This window comes from Chelonoidis abingdonii, chromosome 20 (assembly GCF_003597395.2).
Source record: "Chelonoidis abingdonii isolate Lonesome George chromosome 20, CheloAbing_2.0, whole genome shotgun sequence".
NCBI lineage: Eukaryota > Metazoa > Chordata > Testudines > Testudinidae > Chelonoidis > Chelonoidis abingdonii.
In genome coordinates, this window is record NC_133788.1 from 19,930,450 (window position 1) to 19,957,554 (window position 27,105).

General features: G+C 40.3%; 1 protein-coding gene across 7 annotated transcripts; it reads right to left on the reverse strand.

The window, feature by feature from the left end:
- RAD51C (RAD51 paralog C) lies at positions 1-26,984 on the reverse strand. 7 transcript variants are annotated; one of them, XR_012654653.1, is made up of 11 exons: positions 26,797-26,980; positions 24,412-24,670; positions 23,973-24,139; positions 23,148-23,281; positions 21,662-21,793; positions 18,332-18,398; positions 14,546-14,606; positions 11,235-11,295; positions 7,906-8,037; positions 5,614-7,700; positions 1-621 (listed from the first exon to the last, which is right to left on the reverse strand). XR_012654653.1 is itself a non-coding variant. In XM_032784975.2 (10 exons), the coding sequence occupies exons 1-9, from the start codon at positions 26,912-26,914 to the stop codon at positions 7,930-7,932; spliced, it is 1,107 nt and encodes a 368-aa protein (XP_032640866.1). In that variant the 5' UTR covers positions 26,915-26,980; the 3' UTR covers positions 1-621; positions 7,906-7,929. The 7 variants fall into 7 exon arrangements, 5 of the variants coding, with proteins under 5 accessions (XP_032640866.1, XP_032640864.1, XP_032640863.1 ...); XM_032784975.2 differs by lacking the exon at positions 5,614-7,700; XM_032784973.2 differs by lacking the exon at positions 1-621 and having other exon boundaries at positions 1,251-7,700.
- Positions 26,985-27,105: the final 121 nt, after the last annotated feature.

Here is a 27,105-nt window from a genome sequence, read left to right on the forward strand (position 1 = left end):
TATCTTCTACTACCTGTTTAATCATTGGAAAAATTCTTGACAAAGTGACATTACCAAAATTAAAAACAAGGACAAAAAATTATGCTCCATTGAGTTTCTGCTCAGCACAGCAAAGAGAGAAAATGTACCAGGGATCCTGTTATGGCTCCCCATTTCTCAGGGTGGATCTGTCTCAGCACCAGGGTAGGTAAGAGCAGCCTGGGGTCACTAATTTAACATCAGCTGTCAAGAGTGCCCAAAGGACTATATTCCAAGAGGGGATAGAAGTAGCACAGTGCGCTCCAATCATACCCTTTCCTAACAGCTTCCTACCCCTTATGCTCAGGTAGAGACGGCGTCAGCCACTCAGGAACTGGATGTGCCAGGCAAGCACCAGCTGAGAGCTCCCCTATGCTGGGGAATTTTCAGCAGGCTAGATCCATTTGCTTTTTTGTTCCAGAGCAGCATAAAAGGGCCAGAATTCATCAGAGAATCTACCCCAAGAAGTTTTAAATAGTTTGACTAAAAATTACATGCCCCACTACATTGTAATATCACATGAACAAAGAGTGAAACCGGAACAATCTTACTAGGAGTCCAGTGGTTCATGTTGTCTTCCAGGAAAAACAGAGTAGGCAAGACCTGAAATGCAAATATAAAAAGCTATACAGAAAGAAAAACATACAGCCTACCCCCAATCCCCCCAAAAAACAATCCTCTACTTTTCAAGCTTTCGTTACTCAACATATAGAAGCAATAAATAAATGGCGCACACTTTTTTCCTCTCTCAGTTACCTTTAAAGTGTACCTATAAAAAACTTCTTTTAATAGCTTCCTGAAGAGATGCTGTCTAGCCCTCAGGGCCTCCTTTACATAACACATTAGTTTTCTTTATGGCCTATGTGGAAAACGGTTTTAGTAAAACTGACATTTACAATCTGATACTTATTCTTACTTAAAGAGTTAATGAGGTGTGTGGCATATTTATCAACACATTTGCAGCCAAATGTTCAAAGCAGGAAAACAAGAATGAAATTTCATGTCATAGGTAACATTTTTTAATACTACCCACATCCTAATCTCATGGTCAAATCCCCAATTGATTTCCTGAATAAAAAGGAAGTACAAGTGAACAGTGTAGCAGGATTTGAGCAGGCCTTGGGGAGGTGACCTGAATTGTATGGAAGAGCATGATGAAATGTTTCTTTTTAACCATGAAATAAACTTTAGTACATTGGCATGTAGAATATACTTGGGAACATCAAGAAATATTTGGAGGTGTTTCAATATATTTATTGTGATGTGTTCCAATAGTGTGTCATCACAGAAAAGCCTATAAACAAATTATTTTGACATGATCCTACCATTCCTTCTCGTTTTTTAGAGGCATTACTCAAAATATTCAGCTCATTGTTTGAATAGCAGAAGTGGGAAAAAGTCTGTGTGTTACTGAGGCCAGGTTTATGCTCAAAAGTTAAATTGACACAGCTATGTTGCTTAGGGATGTGAAAAATCCACACCCATGAGCAATGTAGTTAGGAAGACCTAACCCTCACTGTAGATGGCACTAGGTTAATAGAAGAATCCTTCTGTCAATGTAGGTACTGCCTCTTGGGGAGGTGAATTAACTAGGGCAATGGGAGAATTTCTCCCCTTGCTGTAATGAGTGGCTATGCTGAGGTGCTCCAGCAGTGCAGCTGCAGCTGTGCCGCTGTTGCATTTTAAGTGCAGACATAGCAATACTTAGATTTTAAAAATTATTAGAGAGATACACAGGAGGGAGAATGAATGAAAAGCAGCACCCCAAGAGGTCTACCCCTGGAAACTAGCTGCAAACAGAACAAGAAATACTGTAGTAGCAGAGACAAATGTGTTGTTTGTTTCCTTTTAAGCAAAGGCAACAATGTGCCAGAAAATCATGTGTGATTGAAATGTGGTTGCAGATAAGTGCCAAAGAGATGGTTTCTGTCTCTTGGAAACACTCATGACCATGCCATGATTGTGTGTGCTGGATGCTGTCAAGGCCTGCGGTCATAAAACACACAGGAGTATACTAGAATCCAGTAAGTTCTCTCTCAGGCTGATCCACTTCACTAATCAGTCACTCATAAGAGTATGAGTATTCTCCCCCCTACTAAATGGCGAGGAGTGGAGCAGAGCTCTGGGCTATCAGCAAACAAGAAGGTTTACTGACAGCATTGCTGTACTAGGCCCTGCCTTCATACTTTTCATTTCTATAGCACCTGTCATTTGAGATAAAGTAGTGATATTTTAATCATTAAGAGCGAAATTCACCCCAGTGCAGCAGATCCAATTTCATTCTAAGGTAAGAGAGAGGTTAAGGGCTAGATTGTTAAAGATGCAGATAGGTACCTGGTGCGATTTTCAAGAGTGATTTCAGTGGGAGTGAGGTGCCAAGATGCTTTTGAAAATCTCAGCAGGTACCTCTCTACATAGCAGCATATCTATAAATACAGAAATGTATAAAATGAGTGATTGTTGGAGAGGTTAATACAACCTGCTGTGTAATGTGTTCCAAATCTTTTACCAGGCAAATGTAAGATGAAGCCTGTGGTGGTGTAAAAGGGTGTAACTAACTTATCTTATATTCACATGCAATATTTTATACGAGGCACAATTTGCATGTAAAAAACCAACTTGTTGTTTTATCAAGAAAGATTATTTTTTAAAAATTATTTTGAGAAATGCTGATCAAATGTATTTTGTACTTTGCTGCTGTAACTCCAGTGATTAATTTTAAACCCCCAAATCAACCAGTGTTAGATACCATACTAAATTAGAATTTCACCCACATAACTGCAAAGAAGCTGCATGGGAAGTGCAAAGACCTACTAAGAGCCACTTCATCACCTCTGCATAGTTTCCTTTCTTTCTAATATGAACTATATTAAAACTTTTTTTTAAACTTGTACTTACTTTCTGATTGGTTGAAACCAAAATATGTGATTTCTGTAATCTGACACTTATTCATTGAAGTCAATGGCAAAACTCCCACTGACTTCACTGAACATAAGAAACCGGGCCTTAATAAAATGAACAGCAGGCAAGAATCAGCTATAAAATATTGCTTGGAAAACAATGCCCTAAGGTAAGACATAATATATTGTCCTGTCGAAAACACAGTAATCTTTCCAGCATGATACATTTCTACTCCTTGTACAGTAATTTTCATCTCTTGCTCTTAGCACTGATCACTATTTGTATAATTTCTACATGACTATGTAGACTAGTGTTTCTATAATATTACAGTAGCACAAATGTTGTTAACACATTTCTTGCTTGCAGAAGACAAAGTTTGTAGTTTGATGCTTAACAGTGAATATATTTATGAGTAAAATTCACTCAAGCTCTACTGCCTTAGGAAAAACAGATCATTCCAACCCTTATTACCTCATAAAATAAGTTACAAATATAATCACTGTAAATTAAGGCAGAATAATACTGTTTAATGTGTCTTTTTACCTAATTATGATCCTGAACAAGTATAAACAGTCTGCTAAAACCCTGGTCTCAGTGATTTCTCATTCCAGTTTATACATTTCATACCAAATAAAAAAAGATGGGCTTGGGAAGAAAGGGGAAAGGATTTTGCCATGGACAATCTATCAGTTAAATGTTTTCCAATCTCATTCTAAACCTAGTCCTAAAAAAGTACATTAATTTTGTAAATGCTGATAATGACAAAATTTAACTAGTCAACTAACCACTATTATAAATGACTTCTCATCTGATTTTTTTTTCCAGCACCTCTCTCACTAAATGTCCACATGCTGTTTAGAGTAAAAAACTTGAACCTCTCCCTCAGGATGACTTTAACAAAGAGATCACCAAAAAGAGAAAGTTCAGCTCAAACCTTCTCCCCAGGCTTAGCTGCCTATTGGGTTCCTCTGTCTTGACTGGTCAGCCCTAACCCTAGATCATCTGTTTTTACAGCACCACTCCCACTTTCCTCATAGCTGTATTGGGCAATAAGATATTTGACTCAGTGAGTCAGCACAGCAGAACCCACTTTCCAGCATCATCAACACTTTCTTATAGCATGAGAGACAGACAAAACGACATTTTGGGGTAAGAGCATTCAGGGGAGGAATGAGCATCCAGAGTCTGATCACCTGCAGGGCATGCTGCAAACTTTTTATAATGCTTTCCAACCATAACCAGCTTCCAGTATTCACTGCCAAAGAAAAAAAATACTTTAAATTCAACAATAAGTGAGCTGGTTCTACATTTTAGATTTCCCCCCCACACACACACACGCTTTGGCACTTTATTCCAAATTTTGACCTCAGCAGGGACAAGACTTTTGCCATTGACTTAAATGGAGGTACTTTGGTCTCATAACTTGAACCCTGATGCCACATCTAGTCAAAGCTATTCCACACCTATGCATTTTAAGTTTATTCTTCTTGGAAGCTAACTGGTTTCCCAGTGATTCTTAATGAAAAAAAGCTGTTTTCAAAGCAGAGAACACTTAGAGTCAGGAGGAAATAAATTGTTAACTTTCTCTTCCTAGAATAAAGCATTTCAAAGCAGCATTCTGCTGCTAGGTGAGGCACATCACAGTCACCATGTTTTCTTATTGCCAAACCCTGTGATAGAGATTGTGGTAACACAATAGCTCCTCCCACCACAGGCAAGTTTAATGTGGTAGTGAGCTCAGCCCTATCTTTACAGTTCCTGCATTTAGAGATGACTAGCATTCAGGCAACAAACCAAACAAACTATTTGTTTTATTCAATGCTGCAAACTTGGCTGGTTAGTATCTTAATTTGTGCAATCAGAAAATTCTCTCGTCACTTTGCTGCTTTGAAGTAATATACAAAGTGCAACAAAGGATTCCAGCCACACACTCAAAAAAACATAAACAGAGTTCATTGCTGAAACAATAGGCAAATTTTTCTCACTTACACAAGTGTATATCTGGAGTAGCTCAATGGGCTTCAGCAGAGTTTCTGATGCAGAGGAGTATTGAATCAGGCCCACTACATCTAGTTTTATCTCAGCCATTAGATCCTTCTCTCTAGGGCTAGCCTATACCAGGCATTTTCATTGGTGTAGCTACAACAGTGTAACTGTCCCAATGTAAGTCATACACCAGCGTGGTTTACTCCAGAAACTCTCTCCCCCTACCCCCAAACAAAACAGTGGAAGCTACTCACAAGACCACATTGCCTTGAGGGGGTGTTCTGATTTGTTAGCCACTAAGTTATTATATCTGACACCTTCTAGAACAGTGCAAAAATCCATCAATTATAAAAACAAAAATGTATTCCTTTAAGCTATCCTTATGTAATATGCACTTTCTGAAAAAAATTAATCTGGTTGACACCAGAAGCTATATTTTCTTGCATAAAGCTAAATGTTCTGAACACTTCTACACCAAACAGGTCTCCCTTGATATTTAGGCAACAAAACAATATAAAAATACACATTAGTGTAAATACATATTCTTGTAAAATCAGAGGGAGTGTATTTAATGATTAGAGAAACAGATTGGATGTCAGGAGGCTTGAGTTCTGTTCCCAGCGATGCTAGTTAAACTATGTGACTTAGACAATTTAATCTTTCTACATCTCAACTTTCCCATCTGAAAATGGGGATGAAATGACTCACCTAGGAGTTCAGAGAGACAAGGTGGGTGAGGTAATATCTTGTATTGGACCAGCTTCAGTTGGTAAATGAGACTAACTTTCAAGCTTACCTAGAATTCTTCTCTAGGTCATGGAAATGTACTCAAGAGTCTCACACCTAAATACAAGGTGGAATACATTGTTTAGGAGTTGTAACGCTTAACTGACATTTGTAAATGACTGAGATCTTTAGATGAAATATGCTATGGATGATGTGATCCAGTGGCTACTGTACTGCATTAGGAGTTAGGAGACCTACCTTCTATCCCAACTCTGCAACTGATCTGTAGTGTGACCTTGTGCAAGTCAATTTATCCCTCTGTGCTTCTGTTTCTCTGATATGCTTTGTCTGTCTTATCTATTTAGATGGTAAGCTCATCAGAGGAAGGACTATTCTATGTACAATGCCTAGTATAATGGAACCTGGTCTCAGGTGTGGTCTCCAAGTGCTACTGTAATAATTGTAATAAAAATAAGTAATCTGAATTTAGCATTAAATATGAGAGATCTTTAAATACTCCCCTTGAAGATAGAGAAATTGTTGCTCACTTTAAACTAGAATAAGGTAAATTAACTGAAAGAGAAGGCTTTTTTCATAAATATCCTTACAGAGTAGCAACCATCAGTATCTACATCAGTAATAATCCACAGTGCTTTTAAAAATGGTGCTACAAGACCCTTAATCAATCAATGCAGTTTTCCATGTGACTAAGCAGGCACGCGCACTGTGTCAGACTCCCCCTTCTCTAGCACTGCAAGACGTAGGAAGCTATTATTCCCAAATGAAGCATTTGGTTGCTGACATCAGATGCAGTAGAATCCTTTTGTTTGCCTGTGTCTCCTGCATTGCAATGTTTGTCTGAGTCACAAGCCCCGCCGTCTTTCTTCTTCTGCAACATAGCTCTCCCATCTTCATGGATTTTTAATTTTGACAATACCTGATTCTCACGATGGCACCTGAATATTTTTCCCCTCAGTATTGTATTATGCAAATTACATCTAAACACTATAATGATCCAGAAATCACTGTCACTCTTTTTCAGCATTTTAAAGAAGGAAGGTTTAGTGACTCACATTCAGCACTGAATTTTGTTTCCAAGCAAAGTCAATTTTAGGATGAATTACTAAATTAAAAATTGCTACTGACTCCCACAATTTGAATCTCCTATTTACGCTGCTGGCTAGGTTTCCCCAGCAATCAAGTTAGCAAATTTTGTGGTTCAGGGGTGTCAAGTAATACATAAATACTCCCCTTGTGGTAAATATTTGCTTTTGTATCTAAACCTTATAAAATGCATCCAGATATTATGGTAACCAGCACACACACCCCATGTTCTTGCAATAATTAATATTTTGAATCGCAGTGCAGTCATTCAAGGTTTATTTTCTGTGAGAGAGACCAGATCTTTGCTGCATTTTCAGTGGGTACATTTATGTTCTTCCCTTCGGTTTAGATTTTGGAGCTCTGAGTACATTGCTGTCTTTTAAGAAACTCATCTTTCTTCTCTAAATTAAGTTAGGATCACAAACAAAACATGCCCTAGTGATTAGGATCACCATACTAAATCCTTTATTAGAAGAAAGGTAGAATAGAGGCTGAAGACTATCCAGCCATGTAGATTAGACCTCAAATGTTTCCCGTTCACCAAGATTGGGTCTTATCCAGTACAGCAATCCCTATGTCCTTCTGCTCCAGTATGCTGTGTCGGACCATGGCCAGTAACAAATGCTTCAGCTGTTAAAAAGCTTTGACTGGTATCCAACATGGACACCACAGTAGTTAAGGGCTAAAGCCCTGATTTAGCACAGCACTTAAACACATTCTTATCTTTAAGCAGGTGCTTCAGTTACATTGACTGAGGCCCTTATCCTGCAGCTTGTTCCATATGGACAGACCATTGCCCGGAGCCCTACTGAAGTTCAGCTGCACACACAAGCGAATGCATGATCAAGACTATGTCATCTGATGTATTGAATCGGATCCCATTGTTCCATGGAGCAAGTGTTTCTCTTGTGCTCAGACGTACAAGTAGCAGCTACAATATTCTTCAACTAAAGAAGCTGAAGCCCCTGGTTGTAGAAAACATTTATTAGTAAAGCCAAATTAGGTCATAAAAATAAACATTTTAATGGCACTACCATTATGCAAACTTGGATATTCTGGGTTTAATATTAAAGTAATTTGGGACACAGCAGTTTTGGTTTAAAATAGTCTCTCAGGCTCCCCTGGATGTTGAACTAATGTTTATAGTGAAAACATTTTCATATGTAACACCCTTGTTGAAGTTCATCCTTTGTATCACTGTTGTTTGTCCCCTTCTATCCGTGGCCGTTTTCGAGGGTTAATTTCAACTTCTGCTGGGGTCTGACTTGGAGGTGGAGGATGCACATCCCGGAAGCCATGAGGCTGTAAGATATAAACAAAAACAACAACAACAGTGGATCTGACTGTGATCTCAGTTACAGTGGGGAGAATCAGGAGTAACTCAAAAGTTAATGGAATGACACTGGTGCAACACATCATCAGAATCAGGTCAGAAAAATATCATTTATTTTAGAGAAGTTGTTTAAAAAGTGTTCCTAATCCAGGCTAAGATCAGAATTATAAGAAAGTTCTTCCATCTACAGGCCAACTAAAAGTAAAATGAGAAGAGAAAGCTTATAAAGATATTTTCCTATCCCCAATCAGGCATTGTTTTCCTTTTGCCACTATATCACCACTATGGCTATGGAGCACTGCTACTTTGTAAATTAAACTTACACTGCCTATTGAATGCCAAATCCTTTGGTTCTTACTCAAGCAAAACTCCCTCAGAAGTGAGACACAAGCACTGAAGGATTCAGTGCTAGAATCACATTTGCACTCAAAAATGGGAACTTTTAAACCCCAGGACAAAAGTTGGGTTTTTTTTTTTAATCTGAAAATTGCAACAAGACACCACATTGTTACAGAAAAGCATGTCTGAATCTGTCTTATCAAATTGCTCAGATCATCAATGCAGGAACAAGAGTGCTTGTGGCCAACAACTATGATTTATGAGGCATGCTGTGATGTACCTCATCTGCCAAAACCCAAATGTGGGTCAGAATGTGGAAGTGACCAAAGAGACATGAAAAAAATTGAGATCTTATAGTGAGGATTAATTTGTTTAGCATCAGTGGCATTTGCTTTAGGATTAGTTCATGGTTCAGAATTTCTGGATTTAAAAAGTTTACAAATAATAAAGGTCCAGAAAATGAATTTTATGTTAAGTGTGTGTCTATCAAAGGACATTTCAGACACATGCATGTGAGGAAAAGGGATATTATACATTATGAAGTGGGAGCCCTGGATTTGGCTCTCTGGACTGACAATGCTATGCAAGAAGCATCTCATGCTGATCTCTCCAGATAGTTAAGGGTCAGTGCTGACTCTCTCACAGCTGTTCTCTGAGGGAAGGACTGTGACTACAATGCAGGGTCTTGGAGAAGGAAAGGGGTTAATCAGGAGAAAAAATTGTTGCCAGGATCCAGAATGCTCAGGGAGACACATGGAGAGGCAGAGAGCATTTCTGAAGAGTTGACATTTCAGGTTGGTGCTGTGTGAAAAATCAGGTAGAATTACTATCAAGTATGTGACTTTTATAAAATACCAGTGGGTCCTATGCACAAGACCAATTCAATCCATGAAACAAAGCTAGTAAAAAGGTTTTGACTGAACTCCAATCTCTATAGTTCTTGTGTATTTCTAAATATCTCACCACAGACAGTTTGCTGGGGCTTTTTTAATTTTTAAAAAATAAAAAGGAACAAATAAGAAGAGATCTCAAGGGCAGAACTTGTACCATCCATCTGCTATTTTAAGCATCTCAAGTGTTCTTCTAAACTGTATAATAGGGAATCTTAAAATTTAGTGTTTCACTGCTGCTTGCAGCTAATCTCTGCCATTTACCCTCGGTACAAAGATTGACCTATAGCCAAGAATTCATTTAATCTAACACACTAGACTCCTAGATTAAGCATTCCATTAGTTATGTAAGCAGTGGCATGACAAAGTATGAAGTTCTTGGATACCTTGGTGCATGTGCTGAAGGTACTTCAGTCATCAGAGAAGAACTATCATTCTTGTATAGCTTCATGGAGTATGCTAGTACTTTTACATAGGGATAAAGTTATTCTTTAATTTATCCCTATTCTACAGACAGAAGACTCACTAAGGATAGTTAACTTTATAAACCAGTTAAAAAGGAATGTCATTGACAGTCCTGGAGACCTGGAGCTCTTGTGTTCATAGAACTTAAAACATTCATTGGCCACTCAGAATTACAGATTTTGTGTCAGTCTTCCACTGCTAAGTGACAAAATCTGGGAAAGTTAAGTGAAATGTCATGCTGAAATTCATAACACTTAGTACTTAATGCTGAACATGTAAAGCACACTAATTAATTAATCCGCAAAACCCCTGTGCGACAGCAAAGTCCTATTGCCATTTTACAAGTGGAAAAACGGTGGGACAGAGATGTGAACTGACTTGCCAATAACCTGGAAGGGTGTCATTCTCCAGATCAGAACCAGGAGTGCCTAGTTACTAGCCTGTGCCTCAGACCACACGCTTTTGCCTGTTTATTTACAGGCATGGAAGTGCCTATAACAGTATTTCTCAACGACCAGTCTGTGGACTGGCACTGATCCCTGAGATCTCACTGACACAATTTAAGGAAGGCAGCAAGTCCCTGGTATCAAAAAGGTTGAGGAACAGTGGCGTATCAGACCAGCTTTTTGTATCTTGGTGCAGATATGTTCGATCATTTATTTTGCAGCACTGAATGTCTAGCTACTATGATGATATTTAAGAATGGGTACATAGGATGGCTATCAGAAAGCCTGAATTTAATGGAAGAAATAGATACAGAATTTATCACTCATGGAATGTATCTATCCTTTGAAATCTATGCTGAAGAAGTTCAACAAGACTAAAGGACAACATCTGGATAATCTAAAATTCAACCAATCTTTGATAACAGTGTACTCGAGAGTGCCACATTTTCAGATTGTATGGAGGGATGGAGTGGAATTGGTCTATTTTACAAAAAAAATCTGACAGAAAAAGGCATCTAGAAATATGACTAGAAGATTAAGATATGTTTTAAATCACATTTTTTTCTCCCCAGGTTTGTAAATGAAATGAACAAAATCTTTGATTTCTGTTCACTATGAAAACCTTGGATATTATGGATACCATTAAAAATCTGCAAGAAATGCTATGGCAACATGTTACCATGAACACCTGTGACAAACAATTATTACATGTAGCTACCTAAATGACAACTGAAGAGATGAGTTTAGAATTCATTTAATCTGAACAGAATGTAGATAATATTACTTTGTACCTATATAGTGCTTTGGATCTGTACATCTTCTAGCACTTGATAAAGGCAGATATCACAATATGTAATTTGTCACTCAGCATTGTATGAAGGTGGCTACTCCAGTATTGTCTTGCACACAATGTTCTAAAGGACCAAATGTGTGTCCAGCTCTGAGTGCACAGATCTTCTGCAAGCTTCCTTTTGGATAAACCCCTCCTTCCATCCCTGAATCTTCACCCCAAAAATGAATACTAACTGTAATATGGAAAGATACGGTCGACTCCTTCTGACTCGGTGATTTGTACAATGTTGCCAACCTGGTCAAACAAAACAGGTTTTGTTAGCATTAGCAAATATACTCTGCTAAAAGATTTAGCAATGTTTCAAAGCGCAATATAAAGCAAACTTTAGGCGTTTAGGGCCAGATTTTCAAAAGAGCACCACATTCAACAGCTCCCATTTAGGTACCTAAATAAAAACTAAATTTTTAAAAGTTTCAGCACTGTTCTCAATGGGAATTCTGGGAGCATAGCACATTGTCTATTTAAACTATGAACTCTTTACGATGGAGACCTTGCTTCCTTACTTATATGTACATGAGGTGCTGTTGGCCCTATGCAGATAATGATGGAAGCGTTTCACTTTGGAAAGACATTGAGTACAATTCTGCTCCATTCCATTAAGCAATAGACTTGGCCTTGAGAAACAGCTGAAAGACAGGTTTAACTGTATCTAGTACATTTCAACAAGCTCAGAAACAAGCAAGGAGTTTTTCCCAAATGTTTCTCAGGTTTATCCATATAATGTAGTGCCTAGGGCATTGGATTAGGACACAGGAGATCTTTGTTCTATTCCTAGCCATACCACTGACCTATGCAACTTTAGGCACATCACTTACTCCTTCTGTGCCGGTTTCCCTTCCCACTCTGTCATTCTTGTCTATTTAGACTGTAAGCTCTCTGCCGCAGTAACTATCTCCGTACTGTGTTAGTACAGTGCCTGGCACAATGGAGCCCCAATCCTGGCTGGGGCCACTACATACCACTGTAATACCAAAAAGACAACTGGAAAATATCTGAACAGCAAGAGATTTTGTGCCACCAGCCCTGGGAATGCACATCTCCCCAAAGCTTACACTCTCCCTTGAGAAACATAAGGAAAAAGTTCTGCCTTGCAACAATTTGTCACCTTCCAAATTGTGATATCCTGCCAAGGATCCTGTTAATTATTTTTAGGTGTTTTTTTCTCCCTTAGGTGCCATTCTATTAGAGAGCATGTAATTACAGCCTGAGGAAGAGTGCCACTTCATATTAACTATATAGGGAATTCCTTAGAACATTTAAGTGTCGGTTGTACTTTACAAAATAGCCTAAATCTCAAGCAGCATAAGCCATGTTTTTTGTGGCACTCAGTTGGAGTTCTGCTAGCTGCCTCTGAGTCAACTGGGTCTGTCCTCACAGCAACAAACCACACTGTAATTAAGCACTGAAATTTCCATTGCTGGCAGGATGGAGAGACAGGCAGGTATCATGTTTAACCGAAGCATAATGGACAAGGCAGGAAGACACTAACAGTCACATGAACTCCACAATAACAGCTATAGAAATAAGGATAGCAAAGCCTACATGGATTGTTAGCTATATCTGGATCATTTACAGATATAACAGAATTTGTTTATTGCTGTTTGTTTGCATGTCTAAAATAGCCAAAACTGCACTCAGAACTGTAGTAGCTTTGCAGGTCACTCATAAGGAGATGCATGCCACATATAAAGGCAAAGAAGAATGTTGTTCTATGCATAGTGACCTTTTCTGCTTTCTCTATCTGCTAAATATACCTCAGTTGTTCCAGTGGGTTCATGAAGGAGGCAGGCCTCACAGTCAAAATGTTACTGAAAACTTTATTTTCAGTGAGTATTTATGATTAAGAACTTTTGTTCCATCTGGAGTCCACATGCTGATGCAGCTTCCCTTTTCCTAAAGGCTTTTTGGCTGATCAGGGATGTCAAGTTAACTCCAAAACAAACAGCCTGGTGTAACCACTCCATGTCTCTCACAAATGCAGAAAAGAAAAGAAAAAAAATCACAGCTCTCTCTCCACAGTTTAAAACAACAACAACAACAACAACAACAAAATCCCAACAGCTGGTCTAGTTTGTTCATTGTTTGCAGAGGATTAGGGAGTAGAAGGGAGGTTTTATGCTGCCATGGTTATATCTACACACTGATATTATATGCAAGACAAAGTCAAGCGAGCAGATAACAGAAGTGGGCTAGGAACATACAGGAAGGAAGAAAAAAAAGAAGTAGTGGCGGGGGAAGTTACATTGCAGCAGACAGAAAGATAAAGTCAAACTGCTCCCTGAGGTGGGTGGTGGGAGTCACCCTCTTTGTTTTGAGCCCTGAAGGTTCCCCTTCAATTTCCCACCATCTGTTAAAAGGAGAACTAAAGGGAGCTCTTCTGAAAGGAAAGGGGTGCTTCAGTTTTTAGTAGGGAGATCCTGCTCTGGGAGGCAGAATGGTCCAATGGATGGGACCAGGGATTAGGAGGCAGAAGATCTTATTCTTAATTAATTATATTACTTTAATCCCTAGTCATGGACCAGGACCCCATTGTGCTAAGTCAGTGGTTCTCAAACTGTGGGTCAGGACCCCAAAGTGGGTTACAAACCCATTTTAATGGGGTTGCCAGGGCTGGCGTTAGACTTGCTGGGGCCCAAGGCCAAAGCCTGAGCTCTACCACCTGGGGCTGAAGCCAAAGCCTGAGCCCCCCCCCACCTGGGGCAGTGGGGCTTAGGTGAGCTCAGGCTTCAGTCCCCCTTCCTGGGGTCATGTAGTAATTTTTGTTGTCAGAAGGGGGGCACGGTGCAATAAAGTTTGAGAACCCCTGTGATAAGTGCTGTACACACCGGCTTGCCCAAAGTCACACAAAACTTGGTGCATCCGTTTCCCCACCTGCAGAGTTTGTCCTGTTTTTTTTTTTAAATACAGGTACTCTACTCCTGTTGGCCCCCCACTGGCATGATCCCACCCTGCTGGGGTCACACACCACCCCCACCATGCATTTCATATAATATGGCATCTGCCATGTGGCATGATCTCACACATACCATGCGTGAGGTCAAAAGAGCTTAGAAGTGCAAGAACACTGTTTTCGCCCCACTACCTTATTTAGTGAAGCTTTTTGAGGTGTATGGATGAAGAGAGCTGTAAATGGCAAGTACAGTTTTTTATTATCCACCAGTCTCCAAATTGCTCTTGAAACTGATGCTACCAGCCTGGCATTTTGATGCTACATGACATCTTGTCAAAGACACACTGCAGTGCTGCAGCATGCTGATCACATGGGGAGGGAGGGATTTGTCAGAAAGGTGACCATCCTACTAATGGATGGACCTAGTAACCACTGTAGTACTCCTGGGCCCTACCAGCCCAGAGAATGGGAGACCAAGACCTGAAATCAAACTCAGATCCCGCTTGGTTGCTGGGTTCAACCTGAAATAGATTCTCAAATAAAAGATGCAGTAGGCGCACACTGTAAATTCACTAGCCTGTACTTTTCACTTACCTCTGTTTGTTGTCCCAGTGGAAGATTAAACGGATGGTAGCAGCATGTCCCCAGCTTTCTCCTATGAATGACAAAAAAGAAAAAAAAAATCCCGCATGCTGCTTTATTCTCTCCTACAGTGCATTAGCATCAATAAGTTTAACAGCAAATAAAAAAAAATAAAATAAAATTCATTCATCCACAAAGATGACTGAACATGCAAACAAAAATGATCTGACTCAATACCCCCACAGAAATAAGTGTATAACGATTCCTTAATTATTTTACCAATTCGTAGGGTCAAGGAATAAAATCTACTCCCCTGGATTTCTGTGTGTGTGATTTTAAGATTGAAGCAATACCTTTATATTCAGAAAAAGGTTTTATATACATTTAGCAAGAGGATAGACACTAGTGATAGCATGAAAGTATGACTACGAGGAGCTTTCCCATCTTTAGAGAAAAAAAGTATAGTGGTTATATAGCAGCATCTAAATTCAAGGCAGTTATAATCTGGCTCTCAATTCTATTTGTAAGCACACAAACTTTGCTATTTTCCTCCCAAAATCTTGGATCATAAGAAGGGAATATTATGACCATTAAAGTGCTTAACACTGTTATGCTAAATCCTCCATTTCTGAGACCCCTCTTCTGACTTATTCAAGGAGTAGAATGCTCAGAAACTTGAGAAATTGGGGCAATTGCCTCATTTCAAGGGAAGTAATCTCATTATTTCTGTTCACATTTGACTGTGAGCTGAAATGTGAATCAATTTATAGAAAGCACTAGCAGATGTTTTTCTTTGTATGTTCCAGGAGGCATTCTGTAGTCAGAACATGGATTGGATTTTCAAGCAGTCATCCAGTTAAGTACTCCTAGCATCCCCTATTCATCCCAACACAACCCCATAACTTCTGCATTGAGTCATCAGTATATTTGTCTGCCTCTGACCGGTCACCAGTCCCACCCCATCACATCTTAATTACTGCACACAGAAGGGGGAAGCAATATAACTCTGATAAAAGATCCTCAAATTAAATAGCTTAATACATCTAGGCCTTCAAGGCAACTTGCCAGACCCCACTCCATCATGCTAAAGCAAGATTTAAGGTTGTGTTTCATGTTCTGACCTCCAGTTGAGAACCATGACCATGAGTTTTACAAATGGGTGCAATTTCCATTTTAACAACATTTCCATGCATATTTCATTTAAAAAAAAAATACAAAATGAGATGCTTCTGAGTTAAACTAGCTGCAGATTAATATTGGACCTAATGGATAAGTATACCACATAAATATGTCTAAGGACACCCATCTTAGCTCTCAGCAGTACGAAAGAAAGCTACCCCTTCCCAGAAAGCTCCTGACTTAATACCTTCCAGCATCTTGGTTTTATTCATAATTTAGGGCTTCCTTTCCACTAGGAAACCGCACAACACTTTAGGGATTAAAGCTCTTGTGAACTCTTGAGAGATTTTCTAGGGCCTACTAATCAACAAAACAACATTCAGTGTGTGTGTGGGGGGGTGGGGGGGGAATAGAAGACAGACAACCAGAGGCAGCAGGGCTGAAAATCGCTGACTTGGATACAAATAGATTAGATAACAAGCCATCATTCTTTGGTTGTAATCAACATTTGAGGAACAAGTTTACTTTAGCCTCATTATTAGACCATTGCCATAGCTGTACCATCTACACAGTGGTTCTCAACCAGGGGTACACGTACCCCTAGGGGTACGCAGATGTCTTCCAGAGGGTACATCAACTCATCTAAATATTTGCCGAGTTCTACAACAGGCTACATAAAAAACACTAGCAGAGTCAGTACAAACTAAAATGTCATACAATGACTTGTTAATACTGCTCTAATATACTATACACTGAAATATAAGTACAATGTTTATATTCCAATTGTTTTATTATATGGTAACAATGAGAAAGTAAGCAGTTTTTCAGTAATAGCATATTGTGACACTTTCGTATTTTTACATCTGATTTTGTATGCAAGTAGTTTTAAGTCAAACTCCTGAAAGGGGTACAGTACTCTGGAAGGGTTGAGAACCATTGATCTAAAGGGCCTTCAAATCACTCTCCTAATTCTCCAATGCAACATTTAAAATAGGTGGATCTCCAGAGTAAATACAAATCAAATTGCACACAACCTTGTGCCACTTCAGAATCCTCAGCCTCTGAGCTGCAGTTGCTTAAAATTGAAATGTGGCTGAGCAGAGGCCCTCTTAGCCTGAATATTTCACCAGCTGAGGACAAACCTTCCCTGCAGCAGGAGATGCAATTTAGTTTAACAAATCTATATAACTGCACACCTATTTAGGGCAGAGTCACATACAGTTTATGTCTTCTGCAATGGGGAGGCTATGTCACATCAAAAAATCCTTAATTTCAAAACTGCGCAAGGGAGTTTGTGACACCTTGGGAATATCACCTAAATGGACTCCTTTCACATTCTTCACTGTCCCTATGATCCAGTAAACAGAGCAGTTTTCCAAACGCTGGCTGTTAAACAAGGTTAAATCTATTAATTTTAATTCATTTTGAAGCCAGAAAAGCTGCCAAAAATAATGAATACAGCTGAGAGCAGGAGGTAAAGACGACAAAGGGTCAGATACTGAAAGCAAAGTCTTTATCTGCATGCACAGTTCAAAATCCAATGTTGTCCAAGGAGATGCCTTGTATTTGTTCATTTTATCATCTTACTTCTGTGCCAAACGGTTCAAGGGCTGAACATTCATTGGGAATATCTTTACCTCCCACCTCCCTCCACCCCCACCTCAAATAATCAAGACAATCATTACTTGATTCACAGAAGGTGAAACTGTATGCAGAGAAGGTTTCCCTGTCTAATTACAACATTTAATATATTAAGTTACAACATAAACCAAGAAAGAGAGGAAATTTAAAGTTTACTTAGGCCAAATCTCGATCCTTCAGACAAACTGTTCCAGTTTGCCCTGTAAGCACAGTAGACAGTCCCATACAGATCATCCTGCTTATGGGATAGACAAGAGTAATTTGTATGGGTATCTTTACCCTGCTTATAGGATAAATCAAAGTGGAGTGTCCCACACAGAATCTCCCCATCTCTTCACGATTACACTGGGTGAAGGATAGGTTATCAGATGGTTCCAATGTGTGCACCAAATCTGAAACACTTTTGGAAATTATTAATGAGTACAGTTTCAAAGGTTTACTTTGCCACTGTGTCTGAATATATTTAGGGGTGTGGATGGGACGTTCTCAGGCAATTGTAGGAGAAGAAAATGAAAGCATGGTGGGGCCATTACCCCTTATGTCTTTGTGGGACATACTGCAAGACATTAGCTTCAGATTCTGGAAACTAGCTACTGTACCCATTTAATAAAGTGGCAAATCTATACTATTTTCCCTCAAGAAGCAATTTAGTCAAATTTAGGAGTCCTAACAAAGGCTCAAACAGTAACATTCCCAGTCGGCCGCTTAAAGGTTATAAAACATCGCTTTCAAAACAAAATTGTAAAAAAATTAAAAATTAAATCATTTTTAGGCTGGGCTCTCAGATGCCATATTTGATCGTAGTATTAGTTTTAATAGCAGCAACTGAAGCCTGTAGTGAAAACAATATAGCTTGTTGTATTTCAGGTCTCTCCACCAGCAGCACTAAGTCATCACAGGTTCAGATAATTTTACTGCCAATACTCATCATTTTCCTGCAGTCACAGAAATTACAGCTAACATTTTCAGGTTTTTGTTTACGAAAAACAAACATTCAAAGGATAATGTATATTTCAACTTGCTGGCTAAAACACCTACCTAAAGCAGGTACCAACATGGACTGACTTTGTCCAATCCTTGTTGTCATTTGATTTGTCAAAACTACCTAAAAGGGAGTGGGGGGAGGGGGAAAGAAAAGGAAAAAATAAATACAGGGAAACTGTCATGTAAGAAAAGAAAAAACTAATTTTCCAAGTCTGCATCAAGAAAAGCTATATTAATAATCTAATGCTGCCATTATTATTCAAGCAAGACTCCCACTGACTGCAATGGAACTTTTGCAGAAGTAAAGAGAGGCTGGGAACATTTATGGTATCACTATCCAGAGCAGATTAGTAGAATTCTGCAAAAATATTTTCAGTCTTCTATGGAGGGGGGAATTGCTCTCATTCAGGACTGTAGCTCTAAAGCTAAACCTTCTCCTCATCCTAGATGCCCAAACACCATACAAGCTGGTATGTTACACAGACATCTAAACAGTAGTTACCACAAATTCTATTATTCACATACATAGGCCCTCTGGCAAAGGGGTAGACATCACCCAGCGTGCCATAAATGTACACAGTGATGTACAAAGTGTGCATGTGCTCAGCAATTAGCAGAATCCCTGCAGCTTCTAGTCTAAAAATGCGCAAGTAGGTACAATACAAAGCAATACGCAAGAGAACAGACAGAGTGGGGGAGTGTTTTTACAGCATGCATCTTCGTAGGCGGCTCACAGACAGTCTAGATTCGATTCCTGGTAGAATGGAGGTAGTGGTGGGAAAGAGATAAAAAAGGAGCAAGGGAGGTAACAGCTGACTTGATACACTAGATTTGGTAATTTTGCAGATTTTCTTCATTGTAATATTCATTTCAGTTTACTGAAAAAAACAGCACCTATCCTAAACCCAAGGTCTTTCAGTGTTTGGTTTTATTACTGCTGTGCAATTTTTGCCTGACCAGTTAATTCATTAGACGATTTCCTATACATTGTGATTTATCATTTCTTTAGGAAGGAATGTTTGTGCAATTCTGCTTCCCTGTTCAATAAAACAAAATATATATGTATTATTTGGGTGAAGGAAAGAGACCTATATGATGAAAGCTATTCTCTTTCAAGTTCGCAAGACAACTAATGTATAGGCTGGATGGGAATAAAGAGAAAGGTGTACAAAATACAGTTACAGAATACATATATCCCCTGGTACCTACACATGAAGGAAAGCCCTTCATAATTCATGTGTGCACCTTACTGTTACCAGCAGGCACACGTGTTACACTGGCAGAATGCAGTTATGTGCTTTTCCTTCCTGTAGTTATCTAAGGAAACACAGGGAAGGATTTATTTTGAGCAATACAGACAAAAGCCAATTGCATGACATCAGTCTGGATGACAGGGAATCGAGTCACCTGGCAATTGTGTGGACAAGCACCATTTTGAGACTGTGGAAGCTTTAATTCCTGAACAATGCTTCTCTGTGTTGCAAGGTCTGAAATAACACCCTATTTAGTTGTAGCTCCTGAGTGCCATCTGCTGGCTAGATGGCTGCACATTCGCAGACTTGCATACTGAGGTAAATGATGCAGAAACAATTTACAGGCAGGAAACTATGGGTTTCCATGGATGCCAGAGCAATGAGCCAAACCACAGCAAAGAAAGTGGTTTTCCTTCCTCAGTGTGGTCCTTTCATGAAAACAGTAGTTATTTCTAAACCAGCAGGCCCAATCTAAGACAATTTAAGGATTCCTAATATATTTAAATGTGCGCACATGTGGGGAGAAGAAGCTGAAGGCACAAACTCTCTCTCTCTTTCTTCTAGATGTTTTTAATAAGAGAAGCTACCAGTGACAAATGGCAAGTTCAACTTGGCAGAATTAAACTTCACTTTAAGTGGTGTTTCACTGTAACAGAAAACAGATGCCATGGGAAAACATTCCCTCTTGACCTTACAGATGGTGGTGGTAGATTCTCTTCTGCACCTCCTCCATCTCTACAAGGCAATGTGCACCACTTCAGTCCCCTGAGACGGAGAGGGCGTGGTCAGCTTTGTGTGTCTTTGCCCTTTCCCTTCTACAAATTAGTAACAATTTCTCTTCTACTGTTCAGGCAGAGCAGAGGAGAGATGATAATCCATGTGGAAAGACAGTAATTGTCCTCTCACTAGCAAGCATAGTGAAAACCAGTTGTAGCAGAGTGAAACTTCACTGTAAGCAGAGAGCATAGAAAGGAAAGTCCACTGAAACACCCTGGAACTTCCACTCCACTACCAGCAGGGGTTATTATATCTGCTATCATACTTAAAATTCCTACCCCAACCAAGAGACATGAAGAAATAAAGTATAAAATAATATAGGCTTCTACAAATTGGTATTTGATCACTTAACTAAGTAGATTCATAAGATACTTCTCAGGTCAATTTTACTAATGTAGCCAAGTCCAAGAGAAAGACTATCTAACTGTCCACCCCTTGGTTCATGTCCTTTCTACAGCAGATTCTGCTTATTGGCAACCTCTCAGATGCTAGCAAAAAGTTGCCATTATCCCGTTGTTGCTAATTAGCAGAAGGCAGCTTTGCAGGGCTGTAGTCAGGGAAGGCACCACTGGGATGTGTCTTCCCTGGCTGCAGCCCCACAAACACACCTGCGATAAGAACAGCAGTGGGGAGGGGAGCTGCAGCCCAGATACTGGGGCTTTCTGTGGTGAGTGGGGATGCCAGGGGCTCAAGGAGCTCCAGGGTGCTCTTTCTGCGCTCTCTGGTGCTTGGGGCTCAGCATGTCCCAGCACTTCCTTCGCTGGGAGCAGCCCCCCAGCAGGATACAGCTCAGGGAGAGGTACTGTGCAGCTATGCTATCTGGGCTGCAGCCCTCCCCACCCTGTTACTGCTCTGCCCACAGCCTCCTCTCCCAGCCCAGAGCTCCTGTGCAGGTCCTTTGCACAGGATAGGTTAGCAGAGCTGCAGCCCCACAAGGAAGCTCTAGGACATCCTGAGCACTGGCCGCAGGCAGATTTGCAGGGCTGCAGCCAGGGAAAGCACAAACCAGCACTTCCTTCCCTGGCTGCAGCCTCACAAACTTGCCTGCAGCTGGGAGCTTTCTTCCAAAAAAAACCATGATGAATAAGCAGTACACCATTGCTAATATCCAATTCCATTAACATTAAAGTCAATGGTACAGGATTGGTTTCCAGCAAAATGTTGCTGTTAACAGGTGGTTGTTAATATCCAGCTACTGTATCTGCTTACAGGCAAACACAAGTTTCAGCTGCATGCCTACAGTTTTATTTTGCTGTTTTCAGACAGCAGATAGCCGCATTAGTAGAGTCCTGTTGTGTACTTTGCATATTGTAAAACTGCATCTCCTTTGACTCAACCTCACACCCAAACTCACAGCTAATTTATGAGCATTTGCTATGCTGATCAACTGTTGTGCTAAGCCATTCAGAAGCCGTGTTCGCAGTGAGAGGTCCTCAAAGTCATGGCGAAAAGGAAAGGCAATTCCATCCACAATAACCAATCGGATCTAAACACAGAAAGCAAAAAATATGGTGCTAAGTTTGTATCCTATAAACTAGTGATGACATCCAACAGAATATTTCAAGTGTATCAGAATCTATTTCATATAAAATAGATAAAATCTTCTATTTGCTATCTATATGTGCCCAATAACTAATAATATGCTAAGATAAAAAGCTGGACAACATTAGTGGTTGAGAATGGAAACAGGAGAAGAGAAAGTTAAGCATCAGTTATTACTTTTCAGCCTCCTCAACTTGAATTCCTATTATTTTAATTTCACCCTCACAGAAGAACAGGATGAAATTCACTGTTAAGGTAACTCATCAAAGTACTGAGGCTGTAAGCAAAGATCAAGCTTGGAAACATGGATTTTAACAGAAATTTACAGATATACCAGGCACTGCGCTATGGAGTTCAGTGTCCCTGCAGATGTTTGCTTTGCTGAACAGTTTCTTTTGGAGCTTTCATTAGCTAAAACTAGAATACAAACACTGCTACAGGCTCATCACCATCCATAGCAGATGAGGATTTTGATTTATACCAGCTTCATTTGCAATAGCTGTTACAATGGCCAAAATTGCTTCAAGTATAGCAGGGAGACCTGGTAGTCTTGTATTGTTCTAGTGCCTGGTTGCTAAAATGGTAGAATCATGGGATTCTGCAAGTTCTTGCATTACTGGGCAAGGCAACAGCTTGAAAATGACAATGGGAAAACCTTGTTGTTGTACTACTGATTTAACACATCACTGGAAAACAAGGGGGTCTTGTTTAATTCTGAAGTTTTCAGCTCCACCTCCCATTTCAAATTCTTCTTTCCTGTCAGATTCCCAGTGCTATTTCCCAGAGTGACATTTGCTGCAGGCTTGTACGTTCCAGCCCTAACATCACAACAGAAAACTTATTGAGAGAGAGAAAAGAGTCAGACTCTGGCTGCCATGATGCTGATAGGTTCTTTTGGTGATGGATGCTGTCCCAGGGGGAGAAAACTGGCACTGTGTCATCCTTGCATCATGTTGACGAAATGCAAACATGACCTAGAGCTACATTTTCCAAGTGCACCTGTTTCACTAAGCAAATGTAGTGTTTCTGGTGTGGTGCCTCAGGAGTCCTAGAATTAGGATGGAGATTAAGCAGGTTAAAAGGAAGGAAATTGGTAGCAAGAGTTGAGAGAGAAAGAAGCAGCACAGATTTTTACATTTGAGGTTAGGCAGCAGCCAAATCTCAGTTCCCAGGCTCATGGTCTGCTTGGAAACTCAGATTGATCAACCTTTTCTCACACCAATGAACAAAACCTCAGTGTCTTCAATACATCTCCAAATACGAACGTATCTTTCATCTAAGTCTGCAGTAACCCTTACCTTTGAATGCTCTGAAAGGAAGTCTGGAAGGAGGTATACCTGTGCTAGCAGCTCTGTGTAGTCATGACAACGGAAGTAATAGATATGAGAAAGAATACTTTCAAAGGAAAAAGTCTCCAGGGATTTTTGAAAGTCTGGAGGGGGGAGAAAAAAAAAAAAATCTTTGATCAACACATTATTACTCTCATCATTCCTCCAACCCGTGTCTCCAGCACCTAACAACAAAAAGAACATTTGAAAATTTGTAAAAAAGGAAAAGGAAGTTATCAGTTAACAATTAAGAGTGGAAGGAAAATTTCCTTTCGATCTGGCTTGAAAGTGCGCAGCATAATCACCTTCTAGAAATTGTATTAGAAGCTGTCTCAGGATATGTACACACATTCACTGAAATCTGCAGAGAAGACTGATGCAAAAATGAAAACTAAGTTAAAAAAAATATATAACTAACTGTTAGTTATATTATATATAATATAACTAACTGTTATAGTTAGTTAGTAATATAACTAACTGTTAAGCCAGCTGACCAAAATGACACTAGTCAAAATTAACCAGACAACATTTAATGTGTGGATACTAACTCATGTGATATAGGTGTCCACTCAAATCTGTTAAACATCAACAAGTTCTTTGCTCAACGTGGTCCTAATATTCATATGCCAAGGCTGCTGGATCTGACACCTTGACAACTTGTCTTCCTAGTTATCTATATGTAAAATAAACCTTTTAAACTTAATACAACTTGCCTACATTTAATTAGTTTTGCACATACACCAGTATAAGAATGTTAGCATACCATGCTGAAAGGAACATGGCTTAGTAATATACCTTCTTCCTGATGTGTTTCAGCAATAAGCTGGCAGTGCTGAACACAGGCAGTTGCAATGTCTACCACTCTGTCTACCATAAAGCTTCCCTCTGTATCAATGAAAACTGCTTCTCCAGCAAGGCCCCCAAAACATTCTGGAATCTGCACATCTACTGCCAGCTGCATACTGTCAGAAGAAAAAAAAAGAGTTAAAGACAGAACAATAATTAAAATATATATTATCTACAACCCCCCATTCCTGATTTATCTCTAAAGTGACAGTTAGTTCTGGTGAGGGGTAAACTGAGCAGGAGATATTACCAGCACCAAGATATTTCTGTAATACACCATGGAATCTGGGGTTGCCGCCATAACAACAAGAATACAGGACTTTGGTCTTAGTTACATTCAGTATCATTAAATCCCTAGTTGCACAGAGAAAATATACAAATAAAATACCATAACTGGGTTTTCCCAACACCTGGTGCTCCACAGATCTCTGTGATTTTTGTCAGTTGCACACCGCCTCCCAGAATATCATCTAGAGCTGAACAGAAGGTGATGATGAAGCCTTGCGCCTGTTCTTGTGCCAAGAGTTCTAATGCTGTGCATTTCCCAACAGGTTCTGGATCACCAGCAGTCTTTGTTGCATTACTGTTACATTCTCTTCTTACAATTTGCAATGTTTCTAGTGCCTCCTCTTTAGAGATTCCAATTTCTGGAGGAAAAAAAAAAAAGAAGAAAAAAAAGCATGGGACAGTTTATTTTTACAAACAATAGGTCGGAGTATAAATAGAGAAGACCGTTTCTGATGGATTTGTAGGCTCTGAAATTAGACCAGTTAAAAAGACTTGCCAAAAAGTATTAATATTTTTGGAGTAATGATGGAAACAGACTACTCATGCTGACCTATTTGTCTGCAGTTTTGGAATAAAAACTAGTGGCCTGATTTTTAGAAGTACCAAGAACTCAAAATCCCACTGAAGTCAATGGAAGCTGCAGGCACTCAGCCTCTCTGAAAAAATCAGATTATAAATTTCTTCTTCCAATCACTTAATACCAGCTTTCTTTAATATTCATTCTCTTTTGGTGACGACAGGATTTTTTTTTTTTCCAGAAGATAAAGGTTCACATCACGGCCAGAAAAGCAACTGACCACTGGTTTCTATCCCACTAGAAGCTCATCATAACAACATGACACCACTAATAAGATCTGTAGGAGGTGAACCAAACACAAAGGAAGTGACTCGAACAGCAATTAATGTGGCTTGTTCAAGTTCAGGTGGGAGTGTGCATGACAAAGAAGGGACCTCCAGTGAGAGACCAGAAGTGACATATGTCATAGATTTGGATGGGACCTGGGAAGACAAACTCCCTGTTGTCATATCATCAGGGACTATTCTCATCACTTGAAAAACACATCTTCTGGTTAATGGCTTCAGAATCACTGGTAATTAAGTAGTTTTAACTAAATTACAGTGACACCTAGTGGTCATATGCAGCAAATAAAACAGAAGCATATTCCAGGGCTTAAGGCCTATTTCAAATCCAAGGGAAGTTATACACAGTAATGGAACAATACTTTAATATTTCTGATTCGAGAGAGAGAGAGAGAGAGAGAGAGAGAGAGAGAGAAACTGCCCACCAACGAAAAGATACATTTATTTCACTTTGATCTGAGAAATGAGAAAAAAGATAAAAGCTGAGATAACATATTTCATACATTTATGTTAGTGGATTGGAAGATCTATTCTAGTTTCTTGTGATCCTTACCTTTGTAACTAATTTCACACCCCTTAACTTGGTTTAGAACCTGAGATGTCTATGTGTGGGGGTAACCTGTTACAGCTCTCCTTTCTCAGTGTCTCATTTCCATTTAGTTCTCAGCAAAAGGAGGATCCTCGGTCAAAGAGTCAGTTCCTTTTTACTGAGATACAGTATAGGTAACAATAATTAAACATGGGAAAATGTTTTCCTTTCACTTCTTCAGACTTGCATGAAGTCTGGATGAGATAAGACCCTCATCTCAGGGAGTCCAATCACAGTACTTGAGCACTGCTGAAGTGAAGTACTTTATACACATGAACTAATTAATTAAACTAGCCAGTTGTTAAAACCTCATTCTTACCAGCAAGATGCTAGACTGGTTTCCCAAGTAGGCAGAGAAAATCACACTACAGACTGGGGGAATTGGGAGAGGACATTGAAAGGAGACCCAGGAAAAGCCCTAAGATAGGGAGCAGGGTGACTGAAGATGAAACGTGGGCTGTGGTGTGTGGGGATGGAACTATGAGGGGAATCCCACCCTATGGTACCTAAGAGAGAAGTGGGGAGATCCCTGGCTAGAGAGGTGCTTGGGGTGTGGGGGTGGCTCAGGGTGGCACCTGGCCTGTAGAGAAGGGTCTTGGGGAGGATGAAAATGTGCCTAGGTAGAGGGTAAGGAGCATAGGTGCTGGAACTAGGGGTGCTGCTGTACCCCTGGACTGAAGTGCTTTCCATTCTATACAAGGTTTACAATTTGGCTCTCAGTACCCCCACTATAAGAACTGTTCCAGCACCCCAGTAAGGAAGGTGGCTTGCGGAGAGAACGACGGCCAGGGGGTGAGATTCGACAGGGGCGTAAATGGGGATTCAGAAGAAGCTATACAGTGGTAGACGGTCCGGGTCTGCTGGGAAGGGGCAGTCGGTGCGTGTGCAGGCCTGGGCTGGGAAAGAGGAGGGGCAGTGGGGGTGGGAAGGGGGGAAACGCCGCCGCTGAGCTAGAGCCTAGAAATTAAGACGTGGGGTTGGGGCCTTGGCGGGGGATAAACCAGACCCCTCCCCCGATAGGTCCCAGTCCGGTACCTTTGCTGAGCTCGCAGGGCCCGATCTCCAGCAGCTCCTGGACCGTCTGGAATCCGGCTCCGATGAGCTTAGCCCTGAGGCCAGGAGCTAGGGGAAAGCTGCCGACATCCCGCTGCATGGTCCCCAGGCTGGGCCCAAAGCCTCCAGAGCTCTAGGCCTAGGCCTAGGCCTGGGCCCCGCCCAGGCCAGTCCCCTCCCACCGACCCGGGAGCCCGCCGGCGCTGCCCTGCCTAGTTTTAGCTGCGGCCCTAAATCCTTTCCCCCTGCTCGGCCCCCAGCTAGCGACTCAGGCCGGGCAGCAGGGAGCCT